Raw genomic sequence first — 13,822 nt, forward strand, 5'->3', positions numbered from 1 at the left:
CGGTTCATCCTACATCTCAAAGCAACCCTAATTCAATTTAATCCAACATCCAATTCCAGTCCCTGAACTCAATCCACTCATTGTCCAACCTCCACCTCAACATATATCATTAATTCACAACCCCAAACTCATTCAACTCACTCTAAACCAACCTCCAATTCAACTCATCTTCAACCCATTTTCAACTCCTAAATTCCAGCCCCAAACTCACTTCAAGGCTCAACTCCTCACTCAGTTCTCTTCACCTCCAATTCATCCCCCAACTTTCTACCCAGACCTTTGATATCTAGTCCTTTCATTTCTAATCAAAACCACATCCATGTCATCTCTCCATGTATCCCCTCAGCTCAGCCAGTGTCTCCTGGACTAATCAAGATTAACATGGAGAACTGGCTGTCTTTTCTTTCTTTCTTTCTTTCTTTCTTTCTTTCTTTTCTTTCTTTCTTTTTTTCTTTCCTTCCTTCCTTTCTCCCTCCCTCCCTTCCTTCCATCCTTTCTTCCTTCCTTCTCTCCTTCCCTCCCTCCTCTTTCTTTTCTTTCTTTTTTCAAGTTTGATGCCTTCTTAATGGGTTCACATTTTTTCCAGCTTTACTGAGATATAATTGACATATCCTATCTAATAAAAGAGTAATATGCAAATTGACCATCACTCCAACACACAAGATGGCCACCCCATGTGGTCAAAGATGGCCACCCCCATTTGGACACAAGATGGCCAGCAGGGAAGGCCAGCAGGGAAGGAACAAGGCCTACAAGGGAGGGCAGTTGGGGGCGATCAGGCCAGCAGGGGAGGGTAGTTGGGGGGACCAGGCCTGCAGGGGAGGGCAGTTGGGGGGGACCAGGCCTGCAGGGGAGGGCAGTTGGGGGGGACCAGGCCTGCAGGGGAGGGCAGTTGGGAGCGACCAGGCCTGCAGGGGAGGACAGTTGGGGGGGACCAGGCCTGCAGGGGAGGGCAGTTGGGGGAGACCAGGCCTGCAGGGGAGGGCAGTTGGGGGAACCAGGCCTGCAGGGGAGGGCAGTTGGGGGCGACCAGGCCTACAGGGGAGGGCAGTGGGGGGGGACCAAGCCTGCAGGGAGGGCAGTTGGGGGCAACCAGGATGGCAGGGGAGGGCAGTTAGCAGCATCCAGGCTGGCAAGGGAGGGCAGTTAGGGACTACCAGGCCAGCAGGGGAGGGCAGTTAGGGGCAATCAAGCTGGCAGGGGAGCAGTTAGGCGTTGATCAGGCTGGCAGGGGAGTGGTTAGGGGGTGATCAGGCAGGCAGGCAGGCGAGCGGTTGGGAGCCAGCAGTCCTGGATTGTGAGAGGGATGTCCGACAGGCAATCGGACATCCCTCGAGGGGTCCCAGATTGGAGAGGGTGCAGGCTGGGCTGAGGGGGAACCCCCACCCGTGCACGAATTTTGTGCACTGGGCCTCTAGTATAACACATAAGTTGCAAGTCTAAGGGTACAATGTGGTGATTTGATCTGCATATATATTGCAAAATGATTCACGAACACCTGTATTACATCACATAATTATTCTTTATTTTTTTGTGGTAAGAAAAGTTAAGATCTACTCTCAGAGATCTAGTATTTTCAACTTTTCCTGAGTTAATAAACAGGCCCACCACCTCCAGTGAGTCCCATTATAATTGGGTTCCCTACCCCCTCAAACCACCTCCACCAAACAACACAATTAAGATAGGTGATGGCAATACCTCAGGTGACACAATAGACAGACCCTAAGAAAGATGCGGCCAGCACCAGATGAAGGACACAGACAGGGACACACACAGTTCAGTGGTTTATTCTCAGACTTGAGATGCCAATTGTGCCCTGGGGACGGGGGGGGAGGTGTCATGCTAGAATATCTTTCATCATATCCCAGCCTTCTATAAGGAGGAAGCAGATTAAATATATAACAGAGGGGATTTTCCCTTTTAATATAGATTCCCGATATAAATAGGGCAGCACCATTAGGATCCTGATTTACCCCGCACCTTGGTCCCCAAACCATCTGGCATGGTGGGATATGAGGGGGCCCGTGTTCAGAGCTGGGCTGAGGCAGCAAAAGGAATACATAGCTCAGTTCAGGGAAGTCTCACTTCCCTCGGTGTCTGACCTCAGCTCCTTCTCTGTGAACCCACCGGAAGAGAGGAATGAGGGAAGGGGCCCAGCCTGGGATCAGGAGACGTCCAGTGCTTAACTAGTGGGAAGGGTAGCACCAAAGGGTGTTGGGGCACTGCCTGGGAAGGGAAAGACAGGTGCGGGGGGCACTCATCAGCTCTGAATTAGAAGTTCATTGCGTGGGGGATCAGGCGTGGGAGTTGCGGGTGGAATGGGCACCGAGGGGAGAAAGACTGCATCACTCCAGCAAGGGTGGGGGAGGGGCTTGGAGAGGGAGGCTGGACTCCTGGGCCAGGGGAGTCCAGACCGCAGCCCCGGGAGTGGAGAAGGGACATTGTTTGACCATGATGAGCAGACTTCCCTCTGAGTTCACAGGCACAGAAGACGATAAATATGATGGCTTCAAAGCCTCAGCACCAAATGTGCCCCACCTGGGGCTCCCTCGTGGCCCCGCCCACCCCCAAGACTCTCAGCTGCTGAAGCAGACAGGGCCCAGTTCAAACCCAAACTTCTGGTTCGTCTGGCCAAAGTCGGTGGCGGCCACATCCCACAGGGGCAGAAACCCCACTCGGGAAGAGCTGAACTCCAAGAGGGTTTTCGCCTGTCCCTTCCGGAGCTGGCGGTGGGAAGACACAGACGGGGAGTCAGCGGGGGGAAGGAAGCGAGGCCTCCCCCCGCTGCCGGGCCAGCCCCTGCCCCTCTCCCTTACCTGGCAGCCATCATAAGGGACAGTGACGGTGGCTGCTGCCGTCTCGTTGAAGGACAGCTCCTCTCCGTTGGTCCCGAGGAAGCGAAGGGAGCGGCTGTGGTCGCCGGTGGCTGCATCCAGCCAGGCAGCCGCGTTCTGGCAGGAGTAGGCAAAGCTCTGGCGGGCGCTGGCGCTCAGCAGCTTCAGGAAGGTCAACTGCACCACGCTCACCGGGGACCCATCGGCGTCCACATAGGAGAACTGGGGTGGGACAAAGCAGCAGGTGAGGGCGCCCCCTTCGCCCAGCCAGCCAGTCCTTCATCGCTCTCTTGTGAGCCCTTGGGCATGGCGGCTACTGAGCACTTAAAATGTGGCTGATGAGCCCTGGCCAGGGTGCTCAGTGGTTAAAGCATGGGCCCATGCCCTGAAGGGTCTCGGGTTGGATTCCTGGTCAAGGGCATGTACCTGGGCTGCAGGTTCGCTCCCCGCCCCCCAGTCAAGGAGCGGGTGGTGGAGGCAACCAGTCTGTGTGTCTCTCTCACATCAATGTTTCTCGCTCTCTCTTTCTCCCCCTCCCTTCCTCCCTCCCACTGTCTCTGAAAAGCAATGGAAGAAATATTCTCAGGTGAGGATTAACCCTAAAGAAAGATGTGGCTGATGAGACTGAGAAACTACTTTTTGACTTTGTTTAATTTTAATGTTTCATTTAATTATTTAATTCAAATTCTTCACTTAAATTCATAGCTCTTAACTTAGCCTCCACCCAGTTATCTGAAAACTTAGGCTTGGAACAAACTGAGTATGGGGATCTCCTTTCCCAACTGCAGGTTTTATGAAAGGTAAGTACAGATCAAGCATTTCTGATGAAATTTAGCTTCCAGATTACAATGTCCTGTGAAGGTAAAATATGCACAAGACTCTGAAGAACTTCTATGAAAAAAAATGTAAAATGCCTTCATGATCTTCATATTGCTTTGCCAATACTCTGGATATATTGGGTTAAATAAAATATATTATGAACATATCACTGGCTTGAGACAATTCGCCCTGTAATGCATCCTTTGACTTCCTTCTCTTTCCTGTCTTATGTCCACTTTCCCCGGCTGATATTTTCTGGAATCACCTCCTAGATTTGAGAGGAATCCAAACCAAGACACCGACTTAACATTATACCACAGCTTTATTTGTTTCCTTGGACCGTCTGTTTCCTTGGTTATATTCCCAGGAGAATATCAACTTCATGAAGTCAAGAACTGTGTTTAATTTGCTGCTATGTTCCCAGTGCTTGGCATATAAATATACATTACATAAAGGAGTCCCAAACTGAACCCAAGATCCCTCGCGCCTTAAACCTGGTCTTCTCACATATCTCAGCATCTCGGCAGACATCATATTCCCCAATCAGGAACCTGGCCATACCTGTCTCCGCCCTCCCCTGCAGCTCATCAATTACTAGGTCCTATTAGCTTGCCCTCTTTGATATTGTTCCAAGTCATGCCCTCCTCGCTATCCCCATAGCACCAGCCCCAGCCTGGACCCCTTCCTCCCTCTCCTGGATCAACACATCTGTCTCTTCCTGGTCTCCCAGGCTCCAGTCTCAACAACCACCACCACCAGCCCCAGAGGCATTTTTCCAACACAGAGATTTGATCTGGGCCCCTCCCTCTCTTAAACATGCCCCATGGCTCCCTACTGCCCACGGGTCTTTCTGGGGAGATGGGCCTAGCCTTCCCCTACCTCCCAGCCTCTTCTCTTCTCTAACCACATTCCCCCTTGCACTCTCTGATGCAGAGCACGTGGCTTTTTCTTCTTTAAATTCACCAGACCCCCTCTTGACTCTGGGCCTTTGCACATGCTGCTCCCTTGCCTGCAACACTTTTTCTTGTCCTCCTGAACTTGCTAACCCAGCTCACTCTTTCGGTCTCAGCTGAGCTGTGACTTCTCCCAGGGAGCCTCAGGTCCTTCCAGCACTGACTCTGGGTTTCCATCATGCCCCATGCTTCCCCCACCACACATCTGATGCCGCCCCACTCACCTCCCTCCCCAGCCTACAGCTCACCAACAAGCCAGAGGCAAGTCTGTCCTGTTCCCTTCACCCCTCGAAACCCCTCTCCCGACACCACACACTGATTCCCACACTTTCCATACCATCTTCCCCCTCAGCCTTCAGCAACTCACCTTCCTCCCTCGACGGAATGTGCTATACCAGCTTCCCGGCTTTTCCTTGGACCAGGAAGCCAGTTTCACCTGGGAAAGAGAGGGAGGGTCAGTAGCAGGCACCCACCATGTCCTTTCTGCATCTACCTCCCATCATGAGGGCTGCAGGTTGTAAGTATCTGGGACTGTGGGGCCATGGGAGTGGTCTTGGCTGGCGCACAGGGCAAGGCCCAAGGGGAAGGGCCTGCCCTCTGAGGCCGCCCTCAACTGATGACTGACAAGAGGTGAAGAGGTGGTAGCTGAACGCCCGGCTCCCTCTGCCCAGATGGGACAGCTTCCAGGTGCTTGCTCTACACGTTTCCCATAAGTCCTCAGTGGAACCGAGCCTCGGATGCTCATTGGTGACATTTTAACAATACCCGCTGCCTCTCTCCATCCCTCCCGCATCCTCCTCTCCCCTCCCACTGCCTCCTGGGATCACCTCCTCAATAAATGACTTGCCCAAAGTCTGGGGAACCCAAACCTAGAACTTCCTCACTCCCTCTCCAGCTTCTGTCTGAGCAGGAGGATGGTGAGCTGGTGTGGGAGCAGTCCTGGGATGTCAGCAACTGTTTAGAGATCAAGTCCTGCATTACGGCCCCTGTACCTAGGAGGTCTGAGTGCCACTAACCCAGGACTCTGACCCGTTAAAAATAATAATATATCAGAAGAACATTACCCTGCATTTTTGCAGGACCTATGCTGGCTGCGTGTTTTACTTGCAGTAGAGATATTAGTACAAAGTCCGTGTTTAATGAGTATCTCCCGATATGTGCATCATCAGTACTGCGATTGCACAACCACCCTGTGGGGTAGGTACTTGCTTATGCCCATTTTACAGATTAAAACACCGAGGTGACAGGCTCGGATTCCAATCCAGGCGGTCCAGAGCTGGTGCTGCTGCCCTCTTCTAAGCCTGGTGCTTGGTGTGAGAGGCAGTTAGGCTCAGGGCTGCCTGATGGAGGAGCCCGGGATTTCTGGGGGACCAGCTGATCTCACCTCTCAGCCTGCAGCCTGGAGAACAGTGAGCCCACGGGGCCCGTAAGATAGCAGGTCAGAGGAGGCAGTAGCCTGGTGGTTAAGGGCTGGGACTCTGGAGGCAGACTGTCATGGCTAACCTGGCCACCTCTCTGTGCCTGGGTTTCCCTGTCTGGGGGATGAAGACAGAACTAGCACATCTGGTGGTTAGGGCTCAGTAAGTGAATGCATCTAAGTGATTAGAACGGGCCTGACACAGGTAAGCATTACTTAAAGGTTTGCCACCATTCGTGATTTCTTTGCTAGGTTTTCTTGCCTGTCCTCCTCATAGAAGGCAAGCTCCATAAAAGCGGGGGGGGGGGGGGGGGGCGGGTATTCTCCGTTGTAGCCCCAGCACTTGGCACACACGATGCTCAGTAGACATTGGTTGAAGGAAGGCTAAGATCCCTGACAAAGCCTATGTTGGGGGCGGGGAGGCGGGACCAGTTCCCATTCCTCCGCCCACGAACGCCCCCAGGGGCACTCACGGTCTCAAACTTCTTGTCGGGGTACAGGCAGGTCTCTCCTCCCGCCGTGAAGTTGCAGAAAACCTTGAGAGCATCTCGCGCGCAGCCCTGGTTGGGGTCAATCCAGTATTCCCCTGCGGCGGAGCCAGGGGGGCGGGTGAGGGGGCGGGTGAGGGGGCGGGCCCCGACGGCTCCCCACCCGCCCGGGGTGGGGCATGACCTCACCATCCGGCAGGTGCGGGTGGTTGCGGTGCAGCTCGCGGCACACGAGACCCGGGCGCTGGGCAGTGCCGGGAGGGCGACGCAGCTGCTCCAGCTCCAAGCTCAGCGACGTGAGAGAGGCCAGTACCTCCTCCAGGCCGCCCTCCGGGGCCTCCAGCACCCGCGGGCCGGGGACCGAGCGCCGGCGCCGGCGCAGCCCGTGCAGCTCCGAGGGCGGACCCTGAGCAGAGGTGGGGATGGAGAGCCGAGACCAGGGAGGGAGAGACAGGAAAAGAGCCGGGCAGAAGTGGGAGAGACATGGGAGGCAGAGAGACAAGGGCGGGCGAGATGAGAAAGGTGAGCGGGAGAGTCAGAGGAGGGTCAGACAGAACAGGGACAGGGCGAGATGGAGACAGAGAGACCCACAGGCCGGACAGAGACAGAAAACACAGAGTTGGGAGAGATAGAAGTACAGGGGATGAGAGAGAGAGAGAGAGAGAGAGAGAGAGAGAGAGAGAGAGAGAGAGAGAGAAGGTAAAATAATGGAACAAGTATTTGAGACAAAGACAGAGAAAGGCCAGGGGAGACAGAAGAGTTGGAGAGAGAGACAGGGAGGAAGGATGGATTGGAGAGAAGACCCAGTCAGCGTTCCATGGATATCCCCCTAATCTCTCCACACACACAGCCCAGATCCCTCTTCAGCTTTCAAAGCACCTGCCTCCCCTGAACATCTGGTGGGTGTCCTGCCTCCCCTGAACATCTGGTGTGTACCTTGCCTCCCCTGAACATCTGGTGGGTGCCCTGCCTCCTCTGAACATCTGGTGTGTACCTTGCCTCCCCTGAACATCTGGTGGGTGCCCTGCCTCCTCTGAACATCTGGTGTGTACCTTGCCTCCCCTGAACATCTGGTGGGTGCCCTGCCTCCCCTGAACATCTGGTGTGTACCTTGCCTCCCCTGAACATCTGGTGGGTGCCCTGCCTCCCTGAACATCTGGTGTGTGTCCTGCCTCCTCTGAACATCTGGTGGGTGCCCTGCCTCCCCTGAACATCTGGTGGGTGCCCTGCCTCCTCTGAACATCTGGTGTGTACCTTGCCTCCCCTGAACATCTGGTGGGTGCCCTGCCTCCCCTGAACATCTGGTGTGTACCTTGCCTCCCCTGAACATCTGGTGGGTGCCCTGCCTCCCTGAACATCTGGTGTGTGTCCTGCCTCCTCTGAACATCTGGTGGGTGCCCTGCCTCCCCTGAACATCTGGTATGTGTCCTGCCTCCCCTGAACATCTGGTGTGTACCTTGCCTCCCCTGAACATCTGGTGGGTGCCCTGCCTCCCTGAACATCTGGTGTGTGTCCTGCCTCCCCTGAACATCTGGTGGGTGCCCTGCCTCCCCTGAACATCTGGTGGGTGCCCTGCCTCCCCTGAACATCTGGTGGGTGCCCTGCCTCCCTGAACATCTGGTGGGTGCCCTGCCTCCCCTGAACATCTGGTGGGTGCCCTGCCTCCCCTGAACATCTGGTGGGTGCCCTGCCTCCCCTGAACATCTGGTGGGTGCCCTGCCTCCCCTGAACATCTGGTGTGTGTCCTGCCTCCTCTGAACATCTGGTGGGTACCCTGCCTCCCCTGACATCTGGTGGGTGTCCTGCCTCCTCTAAACATCTGGTGGGTACCCTGCCTCCCCTGAACATCTGGTATGTGTCCTGCCTCCTCTGAACATCTGGTGGGTGCCCTGCCTCCCCTGAACATCTGGGCGCCCCACCTGGTTCTGAGCACTGGGAGAACCAGTGGGTACACTCCAACCCTCATCCCTGGGGAACTTACCGGGGGACCCGGGGGGCCTGGGGGGCCAGTGTCTCCACGGGGTCCGAGAGATCCCTGTAGGGAGAAGTCACTTGGGAGTAAACTCTGTCTATGGAGACCCCTTCCTGCCAACACATGCATGTATGCACACACACACAGAGCCCTGGGGCAGGGACATGCAACTTTCAGCACCAAGAATAAAGCACACATTTTCCTTCCATGTTTTAACATCTCTGAAATCAGCATCTTAACATCTCTGGCAAGTCATAATTCTTTGGCAGAATTGTTTTCGCCTATAGCAGTTTATAAAATAATGGTGTATCTTACAACTGATGGCAGCTTAGATTTGATGAAATACAATGGTACGTGTTGAATGTGTGACTGAATGACTAAACAAATGAATGAATGCAAAGGAATTGAGGGTTCTGGTGCAGTGGAGGGGTGGGGAACTGAAATGTGGGAGCCCAGGGAGAGGGAGTACTTACCGGCCCCCCCTTTGAGCCCTTCTGTCCCAGAGGCCCCTGTGGGGTAGAGACAGAGAGAGATGGAGTCCTGGCTGGCTCACCGTGGTGACCCCCACCTCACAGACCCTTCATACTCACTGCTACGCCTGGGGGCCCAGGGGGGCCCAGAGAGCCACTGGGACCCGGGAGACCCTGGAAAAAGGATATCAGGGTCATCACTGACAAGGTTCATCTCTGTGTTCCAGAAAAGCCTCCAGTTCCCTCAAGACACAGCCTCCAGCCTTCAGGTTCCCAGATAGGACCCCATTTTCCCCAGACACAACCCCTATCATTCCAGACACAGGCTTCCCTCACCCCCACAGCCTACAAACAAGCCCATCTCTGCTCCCCAAACATCCCCTCCTTTGAACACATTCTTCCCACTTGTTGCATTACATACACTTACCGGTTCTCCCTTGGGGCCAGGAGGGCCCTGCACGCCTGGCAACCCCTGATCCCCTTTCTCACCAGCCTCCCCAGGGGGGCCAATGAGGCCAATTAATCCGATGTGGCCCTGGAGGACAAAGGAGGCATGTGGGGAGGGAAGAAAAGAGGGTGCTGGGAAGTTTTTCTCCTAGAGCCTTGGGGTAATGCATTCTGGGAACAGAGGAGACCCCAATGGAAATGGAGGTACATGAGGGAGGGAAATAATGGAAGGAGGTATTCTTACCTTTTCCCCCTTGAGGCCAGCATCTCCCTTCAGCCCTGGGAGGCCAGAGGGCCCCTGGATGGAGAAGGAGAATCAGTTGATGAGACTCAAACATAAAATCTTAAGATCCATGTGGGTGATTGGGGGTGGTCAAATGAAAAATTTCCCAGACTTTAAGAGAAATTGCTAGGGATGTGATGATGGGGATGGTCAGGAGGGAGGAGGGATGACAAGGGGTAATGAAGGGATTGGCTGGAGGGTGGCCAATATGGATGCTCAGTGGTGGATATCAGCGTAGACTATCAAGACTGATGGTCATGTGGGCCTATAAAGATGGAGGGGCACTGTGGTCAGTGTAGACCATCAAGATAAGTGGTCAGGGTAGATCATATACATGGTCAGGGTAGACCTGCAGATAGTCAGTGAGGGGTCATCAGCACCCATGGTCATTCGATGGTCACTGAGTGGTTCTTGTGCCAGGGCCTCAGGGACAAAGAAGTCTCTTACCAGGGGACCAGGAGGGCCTATCTGTCCAGGAGGTCCCAGGAGGCCTGGTTCACCCTGGAATGAAACAGAACATGGGGAACTGCATCCCGCCAGAACCCAGTGTGGACGCCCGACCCCAACCAGGGCCAGCCCCTCCCAACTGTGATAAGAAATTAAAAGTGTGCGCACACAGGGAGGGTCTGATCCCACCCCCACCCACCCCTATTCCCGCCTCACTCACCACAGGGCCAGGGATCCCTCGAAGACCCTCAGGCCCAACATGTCCAGGGGGCCCTCGAGCCCCCACGGGGCCTGTCCTCCCTACGGGCCCATCAGGACCTGGCTCCCCCTAAAATGGATGGGGCAAGGGATGGGGCAGAGAGAGTCAGGGTGCACCTGCCTCCTGACTGCTAACCAAGAATTTTCAGGGAGGGGGAGGGAATTGGGACACCTGTGGTGGTCACCAGGCCCCTCCCCATTCTGACGGTCCAACTGCTAGCTGAGGGGTCAGGGCAGGGACCCCTCTCTGGGCAGAGGCACTCACCTTGGCCCCTTTCTCCCCTTCTCTGCCTTCTCGACCCAGGCGGCCAGGAGGACCCTGAGAAGGGAGAGAGTTAGAGGGGGCCCTTTAGGGATGAGTGGGAGGTTGTGTGAGTGAGTGGGGATCTGTGGGGGTAAGTGGAGACTTGTGGGGATGGAGGCCTGTGGGGGTGAGTGGGGGGCTTAGGAGGTGAGTGGGATAAGGTTGGAGCCAGGGGCAGCCAGGAGGCAGGTCACCACTCACCCTCTTTCCAGGGGACCCTGCGGGGCCAGGCTCCCCAGAAGCACCAGGCGGACCCTGTGGAGATTATAACACCAGGAGAGAATTAGCTAACATTGGTTGAGCATGACTACGTTTCAGCATGCCTTTGACCCAAAGACAGCCTTTCCCAAACATCACCCAGCACCAGCCATCTCCTGCTTCCTCCCTCAAGCTCCTCACATTCATGGTGAGGCCCCAGAGAGGCAAAGCAGGCACACCTACAGGGGCCCTGGGTATGGTATAACCCACTCCTCTGGCTACCCAATGCGCCTACTCACCAGCCCTGCCCCTTCTCCCAGCATCACATCCTGTTCCCTCACTCACCAGTCCTCCAACATCACCAGGGTCTCCTTTCTCCCCTGGGGAACCATCCAGACCCTGTGGTGGGAGGGAGGGAATAGAGTTGGGAGGGCTCATGGGGGCACATGAGAATTTGGGGGTGAGGCTTGGAGGATAAGGAGCGTTATTTGTTCCAGTGACCTTGTCTAGGTCCATGGGGTGGGGAGATGAGGACACCAGGTCTGTGGGTGTGAGTGGGGGCCTGTGGGTGTGAATGGGGGCTTATGGGAATAAGTAGGGGTGAGTGGGAACCTGTGGGGGTGAGAATTAGGGAATTTGATGGGTTTGGTGGGGACAGGAAGGCTCACACCCACCGAAACTCCAGGGTCTCCAGGGGGTCCTGGATCTCCTGGGAGCCCTCTGGGGCCCTGGAACACAGAATGATAAATAATCACATCTCAGAATTATTGCACGTTCATTCATTTAACAGATAAATGGTGCCAGGCACACTTCTGGTTGCTGGGGATACATGGTGAACAAAACACAACATTTCCACCCCAGTAGAGAGAACATGCTAGTGTTTAATGGGGGCAGGTGCTGAGCTAAGAACCTGATATGCATCACCTCACTTCATCCTCCCAGCAGCCTCCCGGCTCAGGACTCACAGATGGACTGACCCAGAGGGACACAGCAGGTGGTGGGTGGGGAGATCCAAATGGAGGTCCCACTGACTCTGACGTTCCTCGCTGCCCTCCCCCCGAGCCGACCCCCGCTCTGGCAGGAGGGTCTCAACCTCTGCCTGACAGCAAATCCTACATCAGAGCCAAGCTGGACCTTGCCGTTCCCAGCACTGTTAGAAGGATCCCATGTGGAAGCAAGTGTCACCCCCACAATGACATAGAACCACTGTATTTTCATGTTGATTCATTCATTCAATCAATCATTGGACCATTCATTCAGCCATATTCTGGGTTGCTCATAGACTCTGCACACGGGAGGACAGGACACCTGGCTGGAAGCTGGGGAGCAGGTTTGAGTAAACACAAGTGTCCCTCCCCCAGCTCTCCCTCCTCCTCCCCCAGGACTCACCACATTCCCTTTGGCTCCATCTTCTCCAGGGGGGCCCTTCTTGCCTGGGGGTCCTGCAGCCCCAGATGGGCCTGTGTCCCCCTTTTCACCAACTTCTCCCTTGGGCCCCTTTGCAGAAACAGAAGTCAGAAGAGCCTGGACTCTCCAGGGGTCAAGGTTAGCATGCCTGGATTTAGGAATCCGGGTGGTCTGGGATTTTCCTGGAGTCAAGGGTCAGAGTAGCCTAGACTTCCCAAGGGTAGGAAGTCAAGGGGATCTAGGACTTATAGGAGTCAGGGATCAGGACAGTCCAGTTGCCTAGAGGTCATGGGCAAGGTTGGTCTAGTCCATGTGCCACCCTTCAGTGAATTAGAAAAGGGGTCCCCTGTGGGAAGTTCATCCCCAAGCCAGGGCTTATGTTGGAGCTGGGCCCCATCTACCCCTCAGCCCCACACCCTTGTGCAGTGTACAACCTGTATGCAGCACTGACACCTTCCAAGGCTCTATCAAGATAACCCGGGGTGCCCACATGTTCTGGGTCAGTGGGTGACTTAGGACTGCCCAGAGGTCAAGGTGGCCTGAGATCCCCAGAAACCAGGGGTTCCCTGGGATGGGTGCAGGGGCACAGAAAACAATCACTCACTGGGATGCCTGGGGCTCCGGGGAGTCCTGGGTCTCCAGCCTCCCCTGGCTCACCCTACAGGAGGCGACGGGAGGGTTCAATGTTGAGAGACAGGGAAAGGCTCCCCAGAACAGCCACCCCAATCAGAACTGGTTGTGCCTCCCCAACCCTGTGGAGTCCTCTCTCTCTCACCTTCTCACCCACAGCACCGGGCTGGCCAACTCCTCCACGCAGCCCTGGAGAGCCCTGAAGGGACAACAAGGCATAGAAGTGAGACTGGGATCCCAACCCCCCTTCTTGGGAAATAGATGTCTCCACCTCTGAAGCCCTCCCCCAGCCCCAGAGTCCTCACCTCTGATCCACTCGGGCCATGGGGACCCCGAGGACCCGGAGCTCCATGGGGACCCTGTGGGACAGTCAGAGTAGCATCAAGTGACCCCATGCCCCTCCGAAAGGCTCCAGTAACCACAAACACCACCCTTGATGCTTGTGACCCCCATGATCCTTAAAGTGACAATGTGTCTTGTGATACCGCCCAACATCAATCTAATGGTCACCCTCACCCTGCCACTACCCTCCCGCTTCCACCTCTCCCCCATTATCCATACCATGGACCCCACGTCTCCAACCTCCCCCTTTTCTCCGGGAGGGCCTGGCAGTCCCTGTGGAACAAAGAAGCAAGATTGGGACATAGGGTATAGGGAACCAGAGGCCATACCCCCAAACTCAGACACCCACCTGCAGGCCAGGGGGGCCAATCACCCCCACGAAGCCTCTCACACCATCATCTCCTTTCTGCCCAAAGAGGCCTGGGGGTCCCCGGCGTCCCTGAGCCCCGTCTGCTCCCTGGGAGAAGAAGAGGGCCAGGCAATGTTAGGGTCCAGGTCAATGGTTGGAAATAGGCTCGGGGTCAAAGTCAGGATTGAGGTTGATGGTTGGAAT

The 13,822-nt window shown here is 55.4% G+C and overlaps 1 protein-coding gene across 3 annotated transcripts in view; it reads right to left on the reverse strand.

Annotated features, from left to right (window-relative positions):
• Positions 1-1,771: 1,771 nt before the first annotated feature.
• Positions 1,772-13,822, reverse strand: part of COL5A3 (collagen type V alpha 3 chain) — a 37,259-nt gene continuing 25,208 nt past the window's right edge. For all 3 annotated transcript variants that reach the window (XM_080674827.1, XM_080674829.1, XM_080674828.1), the window contains exons 46-67: positions 13,619-13,726; positions 13,489-13,542; positions 13,233-13,286; positions 13,073-13,126; positions 12,902-12,955; positions 12,280-12,387; positions 11,565-11,618; positions 11,236-11,289; positions 10,894-10,947; positions 10,654-10,707; positions 10,351-10,458; positions 10,131-10,184; positions 9,645-9,698; positions 9,381-9,488; positions 9,074-9,127; positions 8,957-8,992; positions 8,493-8,546; positions 6,701-6,917; positions 6,497-6,609; positions 4,974-5,042; positions 2,817-3,056; positions 1,772-2,723 (exon numbers count right to left, since the gene is read on the reverse strand). In XM_080674827.1, the coding sequence (XP_080530953.1) occupies positions 2,577-2,723; positions 2,817-3,056; positions 4,974-5,042; positions 6,497-6,609; positions 6,701-6,917; positions 8,493-8,546; positions 8,957-8,992; positions 9,074-9,127; positions 9,381-9,488; positions 9,645-9,698; positions 10,131-10,184; positions 10,351-10,458; positions 10,654-10,707; positions 10,894-10,947; positions 11,236-11,289; positions 11,565-11,618; positions 12,280-12,387; positions 12,902-12,955; positions 13,073-13,126; positions 13,233-13,286; positions 13,489-13,542; positions 13,619-13,726 (1,902 nt within the window). In that variant the 3' untranslated portion in view covers positions 1,772-2,576. The remainder of the gene's footprint in view (positions 2,724-2,816; positions 3,057-4,973; positions 5,043-6,496; positions 6,610-6,700; positions 6,918-8,492; positions 8,547-8,956; positions 8,993-9,073; positions 9,128-9,380; positions 9,489-9,644; positions 9,699-10,130; positions 10,185-10,350; positions 10,459-10,653; positions 10,708-10,893; positions 10,948-11,235; positions 11,290-11,564; positions 11,619-12,279; positions 12,388-12,901; positions 12,956-13,072; positions 13,127-13,232; positions 13,287-13,488; positions 13,543-13,618; positions 13,727-13,822) is intronic.

The sequence above is a fragment of the Plecotus auritus genome, assembly GCF_963455305.1.
Source record: "Plecotus auritus genome assembly, chromosome: 6".
NCBI classification, from domain to species: Eukaryota; Metazoa; Chordata; class Mammalia; order Chiroptera; family Vespertilionidae; genus Plecotus; species Plecotus auritus.